This window comes from Artemia sp. Qi Xiang Cuo, chromosome 13, assembly GCF_049724085.1.
Source record: "Artemia sp. Qi Xiang Cuo chromosome 13, ASM4972408v1, whole genome shotgun sequence".
NCBI classification, from domain to species: domain Eukaryota; kingdom Metazoa; phylum Arthropoda; class Branchiopoda; order Anostraca; family Artemiidae; genus Artemia; species Artemia sp. Qi Xiang Cuo.
The window spans coordinates 9015531-9030206 of record NC_142806.1 but is presented as its reverse complement, the minus strand read 5'-3'; the positions used below and the strand labels follow the sequence as shown (position 1 = coordinate 9030206).

Genomic DNA, 14676 nt, shown 5'->3' with positions numbered 1-14676 from the left:
TGAAATATTCCAACTCTTGCATTTCACGAAAGATATTCAAAATGAACTTTGAAAAATCAAGAGCATGTAACTGTGACAAGGTAAAGCACAACATAACACTACTGAAATATTCCAACTCTTGCATTTCAACGAAAGAAAATCAAAATGAACTTTGAAAAATTAAGAAAATGTAACTGCGACAAGGTAAACCATGACAAAACACTACTGAAATAATCTAACTCTTGCATTTCAATGAAAGAAATTCAAAATGAACTTTGAAAAATCAAGAGAATGTAAAAATCCAAAATGAACTTTGAAAAATAAAAAAAAAGATAAAACAATGTTGGGGGGGGGGGGGGTTGGGTTTGGAGGAAGGGTGGAGGGATAGGGGTTGGAGGGATGATGGAGGGATAGGGTTGAGGGATAAGGGTAGGACTTGGGGCCCAAGTATCAGAAGAAATTGTTTGTCTAGTATGCATCTCAAATCATCGTGGTATGCATATTCTCATGATAATGCCATAAAAATGCCCCGAAACATGTCACTTTTAACACCTATCAAAAATACAATTGATAAATCGAATGTGCTTGAACTTGTTCCAGTTCAATGGAATGAACCTGTTACGATATTGTGAGGCTTAACATCAGTTGGGCAATGTCCCAGAAACAATTCATTGGATGTATTTCTAAAATCATAATATGTTCAATGACTTGTTGGTTCAGTCGATTAACGTTTCGTTCTTTTACCTTAGGAAATCACTGGTCTCCCGTTCGATTCCTACATCAAACCCAAATTTCATAAAAAATCAATGGGAAGATACTTAGAATGTAAAAAATCTAAAAAGTTAAAAAAAAAGTTAAAAAAAAAGTTAAAAAAGTTGAAAAAAGTTAAAAAAAGTAAAAAAAAATAAATAAAAAAAATTAATTAATATAATTATGTAAATTAATTTAATTAAGTAAATTAATGTAATTATGTAAATTAATTAATAATAAATTAATTTATGTAAATTAGTTCAAGGTTAAACATAAGTCAACCACGCCTAACAAATTAAATTACAAAAAGAATTCCACAATTTCAAACAAAGGAATCATTACGCACTTTGAACACAGATCAACACGAATTTTTTCACGGTGGTTGAATTCCGGTCATTACACTGTCTGCTTGTATGGCAGGGTACTATGCGCTACTTATCATTATAAATATATGGTGGTACTGCCCTCTACTTACCATTATAGCTATATGGGGGGACTGTGCGCTTGTATGGTATGGGTACTGTGCGCTTGTAAATATTACTACATTACTACTGACAACCAGAACAAAATTTGCGCTTTGCTGAAAACTTCAAAACTGAAAAACTGAAAACTTGAAGGAATAAATAACAGCATATTTCAATTAAACTGACAATCCACGGTATTTTTTTCTTTCAGTAAGAGCAAACATGTTCTGGTCTTGAAAAGGCATGGGGGTTATCAGCCGTACTAATGTTAATTTTTGCTCGTTTTGGGTTTTACTCGGCTATCTATTGTAATTTCTGTTTGTTTTGGGTTTCATTTATTTATTGATAGTAATTGGTGGTAGTTCTACGCTTGGAAGATTATTTGACTTTATTTCCGGTCATTTTTGGCTTAATGATCTCTTTACTTTTCTTTGAAAAACTTTTTTTTTATATAAAAAGTGTTTTAAATTAATTACAAGTAAAGTGAATAGCTTACAAAGCCAAATTTAAACATTACTATGGTAGAACCTCGTAATTTAAATAATGAACAGCTTTATAAGCCTACTCCAATTTGAACTACATTTTAAATCCCTGAAATTAGACTTTCATGAAGCATCTTGAGCCAACATAGCTGTAACTGTGGCTTATCCTACTGTATTCAAAAGGTAATTCTTACCTCGATGTTACAGCTGTTACATCTTAACAACTGAGTAACAATTCAGTAAAACACTGTTACATCTAAACAATAGCAGTAACAATTGAAGTTCTACATTGCAACACCTGGAGCTACAAACTGAATTATGTGAAGGCTGTGTGTGGGGTGCTTTTGTTATTCAGTCCTGTTTTCGACAGCGACATTCCGTCTCCTTTTCTAAGGGGTGCTTTTGTTATACATTCCTGTTTTCGACAGAGAAACTCCGTCTCCTTTTCTTTAAAATTGCACAAATTTAGCACACCAAATTCTTAATCTTTAAAACTAAAAGTGGAAGCACTGGGTGGAGGGGGGTAGGGTGACTCGGGGACCTCAGATGTGCATCCTTGGAACTCATGAGATCGTTCCTGTTACTCTTGAAACTATGAATCAGGACTCGAGGTTCTTGAGTTCGAGTCTTGAATTTCTATAGTTATGCAGTTGAATTCCTATAATTTGTGCTTTACTGAAAACTTTAAACTGAAAAACTGAAGACTTGAAGGAATAAATAACAGCAAATTTCAATTAAACTGACAATCCACGGTAATTTTTTTTTCTTTCAGTAAGAGCAAATATGTTCTGGTCTTGAAAAGGCATGGAGGTTATCAGCCGTACTAATGTTAATTTCTGCTCGTTTTGGGTTTGACTCGGCTATTTATTGTAATTTTTTTTTATTTTGGGTTTCATTTATTTATTGATAGTGATTTGTGTTGGTTTTAAACTTGGAAGATTATTTGACTTTATTTCTGCTCATTATTGGCTTAATGGAGCTCTTTACTTTTCTTTGGAAAACTTGTTTTATATAAAAAGTGTTATAAATTAATTACAAGTAAAGTGAATAGCTTACAAAGCCAAATTTAAACATTACTATGGTAGAACCTCGTAATTTAAACAATGAGCAACTTGTTTGCCTACTCCAATTTTAACTACATTTTAAATCCCTGAAATTAGACTTTCATGAAGTATCTTGAGCCAACGTATCTGTAACTGTAGCTTATCCTACTGTATTCAAAAGCTAATTCATAACTTGATGTTACCTCTGTTACATCTTAACAACTGAGTAACAATTCAGTAAAAAGCTGTTATATCTTAACAATAGCAGTAACAATTGAAGTTCTAAATTGTAACACCTGGAGCTACAACCTGAATTATGTGAAGGCTGTGTGTGGGGTGCTTTTGTTATTCAGTCCTGTTTTCGACAGCGAAATTCCGTCTCCTTTTCTAAGGGGTGTTTTTGTTATACATTCCTGTTTTCGACAGCGAAATTCCGTCTCCTTTTCTGTAAAATTGCACAAATTTAGCACACCAAATTCTTAATCTTTAAAACTAAAAGTGGAAGCACTGGGTGGAGGGGAGTAGGGTGACTCGGGGACCTCAGGTGTACATCCTTGGAACTCATGAGATCGGTTTCCCTTACTCTTGAAACTAAGAATCAGGACTCCAGGTCTTTGGAATTCGAGTCTTGGATTCTTATAGTTATGCAGTCGGAAGCTAATTTCACCATTTTCTTTAAATTTCCGTAATTTTTTAGTTGGTTGGTCTATTTTTTTATAAACTTTTGACCGAATTCACTCTTAGTGGCCCAATTGATGGCTAATCTGGCAGTGTTTAATATTTGTTGAGCCAGTCCGATTAACTTTTTTATTCTATTGTGTTTTCAGTAATGAAATCAAATGTCTTTTCTTAGAGAATGCTATTAGAAAAACGCCAGAAGAATCGACGCCAGGGCTTGGGAGTTGCGCAGAACAGCTTGATAAAGAAGGATTTTCAAACAACCCCGATCCAAGTGTTACCAGTCATTGGTCAGAGCTCAGACTATTCAAAAGATGCGCCAACCAAAATTCAACCTTCCGTGTCAGTATTAAACTTGGCAGACACATCAGGTATTTAAAAAATTAACTTGATTTATTAAAGATGAAATTGAGTTATAAGTTGTTTATCACATATTCAGTTGTATTTTATTAAACAACAATATAACCTCCTCTTTACGGTAAAATTTTTACTAATTCTTTATTGAAAATACGATCAACACCTGTAATTTTTTTTCTTTTCTACCCCCCCCCCCCTCTCCCCAAAAAAGGAAAATCGGGTATATTGCTATTAGAATGATAAACTAGTTGATGTCGCTCTTTGGCAGAAAAACCTCCTTATTTCTGTACTTTATATCTACTTAATGCAGAAGTACAAAGGGGATTGAAAGGGTTAGTGATTGCACTCTAATCGGTTTTCAGCCCTGACAAAAGGCATTAAAGCATCTTATTTGCGTTCGAAAGTACCATCCCCAAAGGTTGCGTAACGATCCTTTATATATGATTTTGCCGCACATGATTATATGAATCAAACAAGCCAAAAAAAAAAAAGGCAGCTTCCTATTAAATAGTAGGCAAGTTGGATTGCTCGTCTGTGAAACATCTCCCTATATGCCTTACTCCGACTGGTTTGACCCCTGAAATAAGGCTATAAAACTTTTGATACTACTTAGATCTTAGATCCTCCAGAACCAGGAAAAGTGCATTGGGTGTCTACAAAACCTCGTCTTACATCTTGGAACTCAGCTTCAGCCGTTACGTTCTCCCTTTGATGTTGAAGAGATAGCTGTATGCTTGTCAGATCCCGGTAATATTGCCGTTGTAATGTGTATCCTCAGCGGCTTAGAGGTCACCAATCTATAGAGCAATTGCTCTTTGGAACTCTATTCCCAAAGTTTTTTTTACATATATTCCCATGTTTTAATTAGTGTAGTGTATAAGCCGCCCATGCTCGCCTGGATGAGTTTCTAGCAGATTTTGATGAGTTGATGAGGTTGGTTTCGTCTACAAGAATGGATTTTTTGTTATATGGTTTCAAGTGACCTTTACCCTTTAACTTGTATACCTACCCGAATCTCTACTCATTCTGCGACCTTAATTGATAACGTTTTCGTGGGACCTAGCTATTTGAGCCAAAGCTACTAAGATGTGATAGTATATCCAGGCTAGGATCACCTCCCTGTAATTGCTCATATTACATTTCTTAAACAATGATGTATCCCAGCTAAGAAAATACAGAACATGAACTTAAAAAGAAAAATTTGAGTAGCTTTGCTGAAGAGTTGAGCTGTATCAAGTGGGACTCGGTTTTGGAGATTTCAGGTGATTCTTCTCTAGCGTATAATCAGTTCATGTATATTTTCCAACCAATTTATGAGAAAACATGTCCCTTGCATTTGACCAAACAAAAGCGGGATAATCCCCGCAAGCCGTGGATTATGGAGGGAATAATAGACAAGATGAAAAAGGAACTTGTTATATGAGCAATCTCTTAATAGTCAGGATGACGCAGATTTTGCAGAATTCAAACAAGTGAGAAATAAGGTGAACAGTATGAGAAGGCAAGCAAAGAAGAAGTATTTTGAAGAAAAGTTTTCTGATAGTAAGGGATAAACCAAAGCCACATGTCAGGTTATTAATGAGTTTATGGGAAATTGGAAAAGTAGTCAGTCACCTTGCATTGATATAAATGGAAATTATGCGAGTGATAAGAATGTAGTCGCGAATTGTTTTGGCCAGTTTTACTCTCAGGTTGGCTTGTTTGTTCAAGAGAGTGTAAGGTGTGACAGGGAAAATTTTCTTAGCAAGGATTTTGTGGACTCTCGTGGAGATATTGTTGAATTCCAGTTTGAAAAGTGCATAAGTGATGAAGTGATTAAAATAGTGGAAAATATAAAATCGAATTCCGCTGGGATAGATGCGGTGAACCTGAGAACTTTTAAAGCTGTTTTAACGTATATACTACCATGTATTCTCCATGTTATCAACTTATCTATAGAAATAGGGACCTTTCCAGAAGCATTGAAGCAAGCTAAAGTTATCCCGCTTTACAAAGGGGGTGCCAGGTCAGATGCAGGAAACTGGAGACCAATATCGATACTGCCTTTATTGTCAAAAATTTTGGAAGAAGTGATTCATCGCCGTCTATATGACCATCTCATGAAACATAGCCTACTCAGTGACACCCAATTCGGGTTTCGAAAAGGTCATTCCACTAGTCATGCTGCCATTCAGCTTGCTGATTTTGTAAACAATTGTTTGGAAAATGGTAAACTCTCCCTAACAATATTTTTTGATTTTAGTAAAACATTTGACATGGTCGATTTTAAAATTTTGTTGTAAAGATTAGAGTGCTTAGGTATTAAATGAGTGAATTTGAAGTGGTTTGAAAGTTATTTGTGTGGAAGGTCTATTAAAGTGATGATTGATGAAGTCTTTTCTTCCCCTTATCAAGTGTCATGCGGTTTGCCACAGGGATAGGTCCTTGGCCCACTTCTGTATCTGGTTTATGTGGTTAGTATGAGGTTTTATCTTCCAGATTGTTGCTTGACGTCATTTGCCGATGACACTGCTGTTACTTTTTCTAGTGTTTGGATAGTCTTGTGTCGAAAGTGTATTGTGTACTGAGAAATTTCCATGTGTTTACTAGTTTGAGTTTGTTATCAGTAAATGTAACTAAGACTAATTTTATTGTGTATTCTAGAGTAGGCAATCCCAGTGATATTGATGGTAGAATTCTGTTTAATAATAAGCCTGTATTTCAAGTTCAGGAAATTTGGTACTTAGGTCTTTATATTGATTGTAATTTTTTGTGGAAACGCCACAGTGATGCTGTCGCAACAAAGATTGCACGTGGCCTTGGAGTGATTCGTCGTTTAAAAAATTTTTAACCACAAAGAGTTTTATTGCTTTTATACTATGCTTTGATTCATTATGCTTTGAGTTTTATTGCTTTTATACTATGCTTTGATTCATTATGCTTTGAGTTTTATTGCTTTTATACTATGCTTTGATTCATTTGATTGATTATGCTTCGTATGGCTGTATGTTATGGGTAAGCAATTCTTATGTGAATTTTAAACGTGTTCAGACTCTTCAAGATAAAACAATGCGTCTTATTAGTGGGTATATTGAAGGTATCCATAACACTTCAGCTTGCTTCAATAAGTTGCAAGTGTTGAATGTAGGACAGCTACGGGACTACTAAATAGGAATTTTTGCCTATCAATGCTGGAATAATATTAGTCCAGAGGTTTTTTGGCATTATTGTAGTGACTAAAGGTCTTTGCACCATTATGAAACTCGTCAGGCTAGTGACTTCATTGTTCCGAATAGAAGTAACACCAGGGCCAGCTTCCATACTAGATTTTCCGGACCTAATGTGTGGAACTCTGTTCCTGAGAGCATTCGGGTGGCTGAGCACCTGGGTTTATTTAAAAAAAAAAAAAAATATTTGTTAGGTCAAGGTTTTTTTTTTGTTTTTTGTTATTTGTTTTTCCTTTGTTTATAGTTAATTAATAGTTAATAGATGAGTTGTATGTACCCACCCAGTCGCAAGTGCTTTTTTGTATCTTTCTTGGGGCAGGTATTGGAATATTAGTAAAATGTATTTTTGATGTTAAATCAAATGAACTGAACTGAACTGAACTTCTTCCCTTTGTAGAAAAATATTCTCTAAGGCTTGAAGTATTTTCGTTTTCTTTATTTGTTTATTAATTTTGCTTTATCTATTTTTTTTCTGCTTTACTTTATCTAGTTTTTTTTCTTTTCTTTTTTCTTCTCTTATTATGTTGAATCAGATTAGAACCCGTTTCATTATTATTATTAATGGTTTGTAATTTAAATAAATTACAGGAAATTTTCAGTTTGGAGAAAATTAAGTCTGGGGTTATTGTGTAGCAGTTGTTTGTTTTTTGTTTTATTTTTGTTGATTTTTCTTGTATTGTGGTTATATTTTCGAGATATTGTTGTATTTTTTTTTTCTTCCCTAATTTGTTTTGTGTGGATTTTGTGATTGAATGGAAGTCCTCCACAAGCTATGCTTTTTGGGACCTCTAGCGCCCAAGTGTATTTATGTAATTATTGTAGAACTGAAAAAATTGAATTGAATTGAATCCTCTGATATTCAAATGACGTGTCCGAAGTATGTCCATCTCTTATGTTTCTGTAGGTCAGTATCTAATGATTGACCGGTTCGATATTCATTCATTGTATTTGGAAGCCGATCGTCCGGCCTACTAAGGAAGTGGGCAAAGTATGTCCGTCTCCTATGTTTTTTGTAGGTCAGTATCTAATGATTGGCCGGTTCGGTATTCATTCATTGTATTTGGGATCCGATCCTCTGGCCTACTAAGGATGTGAGCAAAGTATGTCCTTCTCCTATGTTTCAGAATGTTGGTAACTAAGATTGACCTTCTATGTTGGTGACTTTTTCCTGCTTTGATACGTTCAGGGTTATTCTAAGGCAAATGTTTTCAAAGGCTAGGACACCTTTCTTTGAAGCTTCAAGTACAAAGAATTTTTACTACTGCGCTGGAAACTGATTTAAACTTGTTAATAGCCGATCTCCTTTGTCTCCTTCTTATATCGATTCTATTTGTGGGCTATTTCATTATCATATTCGATCTAATTCCTGAGACAATTAAATTCCTTGAACTGCTCAACTGCTTTATCTTTGTATTTCAGTACCAGCTGAGAGTCACATATTGCCGTGGTCTTTGTCTTGGTGACCTTCACTGCAAGCCCTACTTTCTCGGGCTTTTCGTCTTTGGCGTCGAGTAGCAGCTGTAGTCGCTGTTTTGCATCCTCGAAAAAAACAAGGTCATCCATGAAGTCCAGATCAAAGATTTGTTGGCTGCTAATGTTCGCTCCAAAGAATAAAGACTGGCACAGAATAAAATCCGTTACAATGGGAAACAGGAAAGGGGATAAAAATCACTGTTTGACCCTAGACATTATCCAGAAGGACGCGTGTCTCTATTTTCTGCGCGTAGGCAGCATTCGCTGCAAGTGTCATTTCGACTAGTTTATCAGGTAGTTCAATGATAATTCTGAATCTTCCATAAAGTATCTGGACTAACAGGACCAACCCCCTATTCAAAATCAATAAATACCAGGCATATTTTTTGCTCCAGTCTCTGAACTTCGTCTACCATAGCTTTAACGATGAAAATAAGATCAAAGGAAGATCGACCAGGTCGAAACTTATGCTTCTCTTTTCTTATCTTTGAGTCAACAGGCGTTGTTCTATGACTGTGGATAGTATTATACTAGGCAAATATGTTAAGTGGATCCCCATCCAGTTGTCACAGATTAGTGAGTCTCCTTTGTTGAAGAGTTTGCTTAGTATATCTCTAGTATAGTCTTTTGGGAATTTTGGTTATTCCAGATAAAAACTAGGAGAGGCGTCCACAAAGTTATGCAATCTCGAAGGGACGTCTTCAGAATCCCTACCATAATCTCATCTATTCCAGATATGCGTCCATTTTCCAGCTTGTACACAACTGTCGTCACTTCTTCAGCTGTGGGTGATCGTTCTTGCGCCAGTTTGCAACAAATTACGTATCTAGTACTGTTTCTGGATCATCAGGTTTGGGTCTATTTAAGAGTTTTTCGAAATGTCAGATCCGTTTGTTTTCAGCTTTCTGTGGATCCGAATTGGCGTCGCTATTTTCATTTTGTACAAGGAATAAGTGATTTGTTTCTTGCCAACTATCTCGTTTGTTAATCGGCAAACGATTTACGAGTCTCCTTTCTTAGCAGCTTCTCCTGAAAGCGTGGTTTTTCCTCCATGACAGTTCTTTTGTCCTTCGTAGCATCTATTTTCATCACCTTATCCTCTTTATTGTAACGCAGCTATAACTGAGTTTTTCGATCAGGGCTTGATGTATTCAGGATAAGTGTATGGGTCTGCGTTTACTAATCCATTTCGGGGTGCCATCAGACATCCTCTCTTTATTTTTTTTGTTCTTGAAGCCTAGGTGGGCATTTGCAACGTCATGGTACAAATTCCTGATTGAGGTCCGTAGGTTTTCAACATCAGAGTCTTCAGCTTCTTCATGTAAGTCAAATGCTTCATTTCCATTTTTCAGTAATATGCAGACATTTTTGAGGATGATCTTTCAACTTATCACTGTTCAATTTTTAATGTAAAATGGCACTAGCTTTCTGCTTCTGAGCTTTCAGTTTGATTCTTACATGGGCTATCATCATGATGTACGTCTGTTCCTCGGAACGGCCCCACTTCAGATAAGCCACTTATCCAACGTTTTAATATGGAGAAATGGTCGATTTTGTTCTTTATTTGGCCATGGGGGGACACCCACGCATACCTATTAATCGTTTTGTGGTCGAATGCATTGCTGTCCGTAATCAAGTCGTTGTTTAGTGCATAGTCAATTAAAAGTGCACTGTTCATATTGACCCCTCATCCATCTTGTGGACCCAGAGCTTCAGGGACCCACGTTATGCACCGACTTTAGAATTTAGATCACCAGCCGCGCATAGTGTATGCCATGTATAGGTTCATCTTTGGTCATTTAGTGGAGCGTGTTGTAGAAAGCATCTCTTTCCTCATCATCAGCTTCGTTAGTTGAAGCCTAGCAGGCGCTGATTGTCATTTTTGCATGATTCGATACGACGCAAGCTGTCTTACGTTTACTAGCTCGGTTCCAGTTTGCTATGGCTTGTGTGGAAGGAGTAGCATCAGAGGTCCTACTTTATTGCGGTGGACAGAGGGCCGACCACTAAGTGTCGTAGCATATCCATCATCGAACATCCGTAATCCATTTCCAGTCTGCCTTATCAAACAGTTAGTGGTAACGAACTGTAAGTAAGGAGCGACCCGGCTCAATGGTAACCGAAACTCTAAAAAACGGAATTTTGGTACCAATAGATGCATCAAAAGAATCAGATTTTAATTCTGATTTCAAATATATAAGTTTCATCAAGTTCAATCTTACCCATCAATAGTTACGCGCCTGAGGAAATTTGGCTGATTTTTGAAAAAGGGGGAAAGACCCCCTAAAAGTTATAGAACATTAATAATATTCACACCATCATATTCAGCGTATCAGCGAACCCTACTGCAGAGGTTTCAAGCTCCTATATACAAAAATGTGGAATTTTGCATTTTTTGCCAGAAAAAAGATCACGGGTGCGTGTGTATTTGTTTGTTTGTTTTTTTTCTTTTCCCCAGGGGTAATCGTATTGACCCATTGGTCCTAGAATATCCTAGGAGGGCTCATTTGAACAGAAATTAAAAGCTCTAGTGCCCTTTTTAAGAGACCAAAAAAAATGGAGGGAAACTAGGCCCCCTCCCACGCTCATATTTTTCTCAGTCACCCAATTAAAATTTTGAGATAGCCATTTTGTTCAGCATAGTCGAAAATCTAATAAATATGTCTTTTACGATGACTTAATCCCCCACAGTTCCTAGGGGAACGGCTGCAAGTTATGAACTTTGCCCATTGCTTACATGTTGTATTGGTTATTGGGAAGTATACAGACATTTTCAGGAATAATTTTTTTCTAGTGGTGGGGGGGATGGAGGAGGGGATTACTCGGGAGAATCTTTCCGTGGAGGATTTTTCTTTGGGGCAAGGGACTTTTCTATGAAGGGTGCGCCGGATTTCCAAGCATCATTTAAAAAACGATCAGAAATTAAATTAAAAAAACAAGTTTTTTCAACTGAAAGTAAGAAGCAACATTAGAACTTAAAATGAACAGAAATTATTACGTATATGACGGGGTTCTCCCCCAAGTCAATACCTCGCTCTTTACGCTACAGTTTTTTTTAGTGCTTTCAAAAGAGCTATCTATTCTAATAAACGGCCTTTGTGATTCAGGGGCTTGTGAATTAAATTTTTTTTTAACTTTTAACGTGAAGAGCGTGTTATTGACTAAGGGGAGAACCCGATCATATACGTAATAACATATACGTAATAAAAAAATAAAAATAAAATAAAAAAAATTAAAAAAAAAACAAGCGATACGGCTCAATGGTAATCGAAACTTTTAAAAACGGAACTGATGTCAATAAATGTATCAAAAGAATGGGCTTATAATGCTGATTCTAAATATATGAATTTTATTAAGTTTAGTATTACTCATCAAAGGCTACGAGCCTGAGAAAATTTACCGGATTTTTTAAAGAGGGAAGAAACATCCCCTACAAGTGAAAGAATTTTAATGAAAATCACACCGTCAGATTCAGCGTATCAGAAAACCCTATAACATAGGTTTCAAGCTCATATCTGCAAAAATCTGCAACTTTGTATTTTTTGCCAAAAGAAAAATATACGAATATAGAAGTACGTTACGTAAGTTAATTTGTAAATTACGTCAGAACCAAATTTAAAGACAGCCATTTAGCAGTAGAAAAGTAAAATTTTTATGCAAATTTTGTTTACTTATTCAATGACGGTGAGCCAAAATAAAAGCAGCATTGACTAAAAAACAATCAGAAATTAAATAAAAAAACAAGTTTTTTAAGCTGACAGTAAGGAGCGACATTAAAACTTAAAACGAACAGAAATTATTCCGTATATAAAAGGGGCTGTCCCCTCCTCAACGCCTCGCTCTTTACGCTAATGTTTGACTCTGTCTCACAACTTTATTTTTTAAAACAATAAAAAACTTTAGCGTAAAGAGCGAGGCGTGGAGGAGGGGACAGCCCCTTTCATATACGGAATAATTTCTGTTCGTTTTAAGTTTTAATGTCGCTCCTTACTTTCAGTTTAAAAAACTTGTTTTTTTTATTTAATTTTAGTGAGAACGAGTATAGCGATAATGTGTGGTCTCATCTCTTCAATAACTTGCCCTGTCTTGGACGTCAATCAATCAATCAATTTATTTAAAGAAAGCAGAGAGAAAAAAATATAGAACCTTAGACCCCCACAAAGGCTTTTCGGCCTGTGAGAGTGGGAGACTAAACATCACATTAAATAATTACACTAATAATAGATAATAGCATACTTACATTAATTTTATTAAATTACAGCACCAATTAAGCATTAATTACATTATATAACAGTAAATAAAAAACAGGTTGAAAATGAAAGATAGAAGGGAAAAAGAGAAGGAAGGAGAGAACTAATCCCTAGGCATAGGGAATCTCTGATCTTATGGTTTTAGTTTTATGAATGAAAATATCCATGTGATTTCTGAGAGAAAAAAAAACAAAAAACACAAGATTTCTTTCGTAGTTCAGAATTCAAAAGATAAAATTGTTTGAAGAAGTTAGGGAGGACTCCATGAAAATACTTAAAATGAAACAAGAGGAAAGAAAGTCTGGTTCTAAGACTTTCCACATAAAGAACCAGACAAGAGTCTGGTTCGTTACTTTCATATTCCAATAACCCACCTTTAGATTCTGTTTCGCGGTCAGAAATCACGTTTGGGGGCATGCAGGCCTCTTTATCTGGAGAAATGTTGCTTCCGAGGCTTTTGAAGACAGGGAAAATAGGCATAATCACAGAAAATCTTTAAAATCAATCAGAAATGCTGAAACAAACCAGCCATTCAGTCAAAAAATAAACGACACTCATCAAAGAGAAGAATTATCAACATAACCCTAGGAAGTGGGAATCCAAGTGCCAAGTGCTTCGATTTCGTGATTATTTAGTAGCCTACATCAAGTGCAAATATTTTATGTACTTTGCAACTTCAGTGACAAAAATAAATTTTCAGGAGACAAAATCATTTTAGTTGATCTTAGGACACCAAGATCTTCTTCAGTTGATCTTCTTCAAGTAAGCAACTTCCAAGTTGCTTACGCGAAGGAGTTGATTTTAGGCACTGAGAAAGTTAACAGAGTTAATAGTCTCACTTACTTAGGCAGCATCATATTCAAGGAAGTTGAACACAGTGAAGATATATAAGAAGCAGAGGGAAGGCTTCATAACATCCAACGTCATAACATCCACAAAATCCGTCATAACATCCACAAAAGAATCCGTCAGAACCACCAACCTTCACAACATCCAAAATTTTAAAACTTCAGTTTTTTGGGTTTTCGGGGGGAGGTTAGGTTACGTATTTAATATGCTATGCTTTACCCCCAACCCCCTGATGTGGAAATATAAAGCCAAAATTTGTTTCTAAACTATTATATACTTATTACTATTATGTAAACTTATAAATTTTTTTCGATGTTGTGACGGTTGGATGTTATGACGTTTGGTGCTTGTGACGGTTGTTCGAAATGGGAGCACCCCAGAAGTAGAACTGTCGAGACGCAGCGACTGTATCGGTAACTTTACTTTAAGAAACACAACCAAAGTTATGGGACAACATGGGCTCAAATGAGAAGATGAAACCATCCTAGAGTTAGATCCTACAAATAATTAGAGTTGCTTATGTAGCAATGTTAAAGAAATGAATTAATTGTTTCTGTTTTGAGGGTTTCACAGTATCAGAATAGGCTTAAAATTAATGCTAATAAGAAGTAAGTTGCTTTGATTAGCAAGTTGCTGTTTTGAAAGTTTCACAATGTGAGGATAGCTTTGAAAATTAATGCTAATAAAAGAAAGTTGTTTAGGAATGTAACAAATGGGGCGAAGAGGTTCATCTTAGGCACTAAGAAAGTTGACTAAGTGAAAAGTTTTACTTGAGAGGAGATCTTATTGAAGTATATAAAATATGCAACAGATACTACGACAACATCCCTCCAGAAATGATAATAACATTCAAGAATAATAACCTGAGAGGTCACGAGTTTAAGCTAACCGAAGAACGTTTCAGAAGAGATGTTGGTAGATGGGCATTCAGCAACCGCATTGTCTCCGAGTGGAACGCACTACCATCAGACACTGTCAACTCAGATTGAGTCAATGCATTTAAGAACAAGATTGACAATCATTATAGTGATAAAGCATTTGATTATTTGAACTTTTGTAGGGGCAAGCCTGTTTTCGCAACATATTATTATTATTATTATCTAGGCAGCATCATCCTAAAGAAGGAAAAATATGGGAAGGATATA

General features: G+C 35.8%; 1 protein-coding gene across 3 annotated transcripts in view; it reads left to right on the top strand.

The window, feature by feature from the left end:
- LOC148944914 (tubby-related protein 3-like) overlaps positions 1-14676 on the top strand; it is a 197710-nt gene that overhangs the window by 120110 nt on the left and 62924 nt on the right. For 2 of the 3 annotated variants that reach the window (XM_089098718.1, XM_089098719.1), the window contains exon 3: positions 3572-3767. In XM_089098718.1, the coding sequence (XP_088954844.1) occupies positions 3572-3767 (196 nt within the window). The remainder of the gene's footprint in view (positions 1-3571; positions 3768-14676) is intronic. The other variant, XM_089098720.1, reaches the window with a different exon arrangement.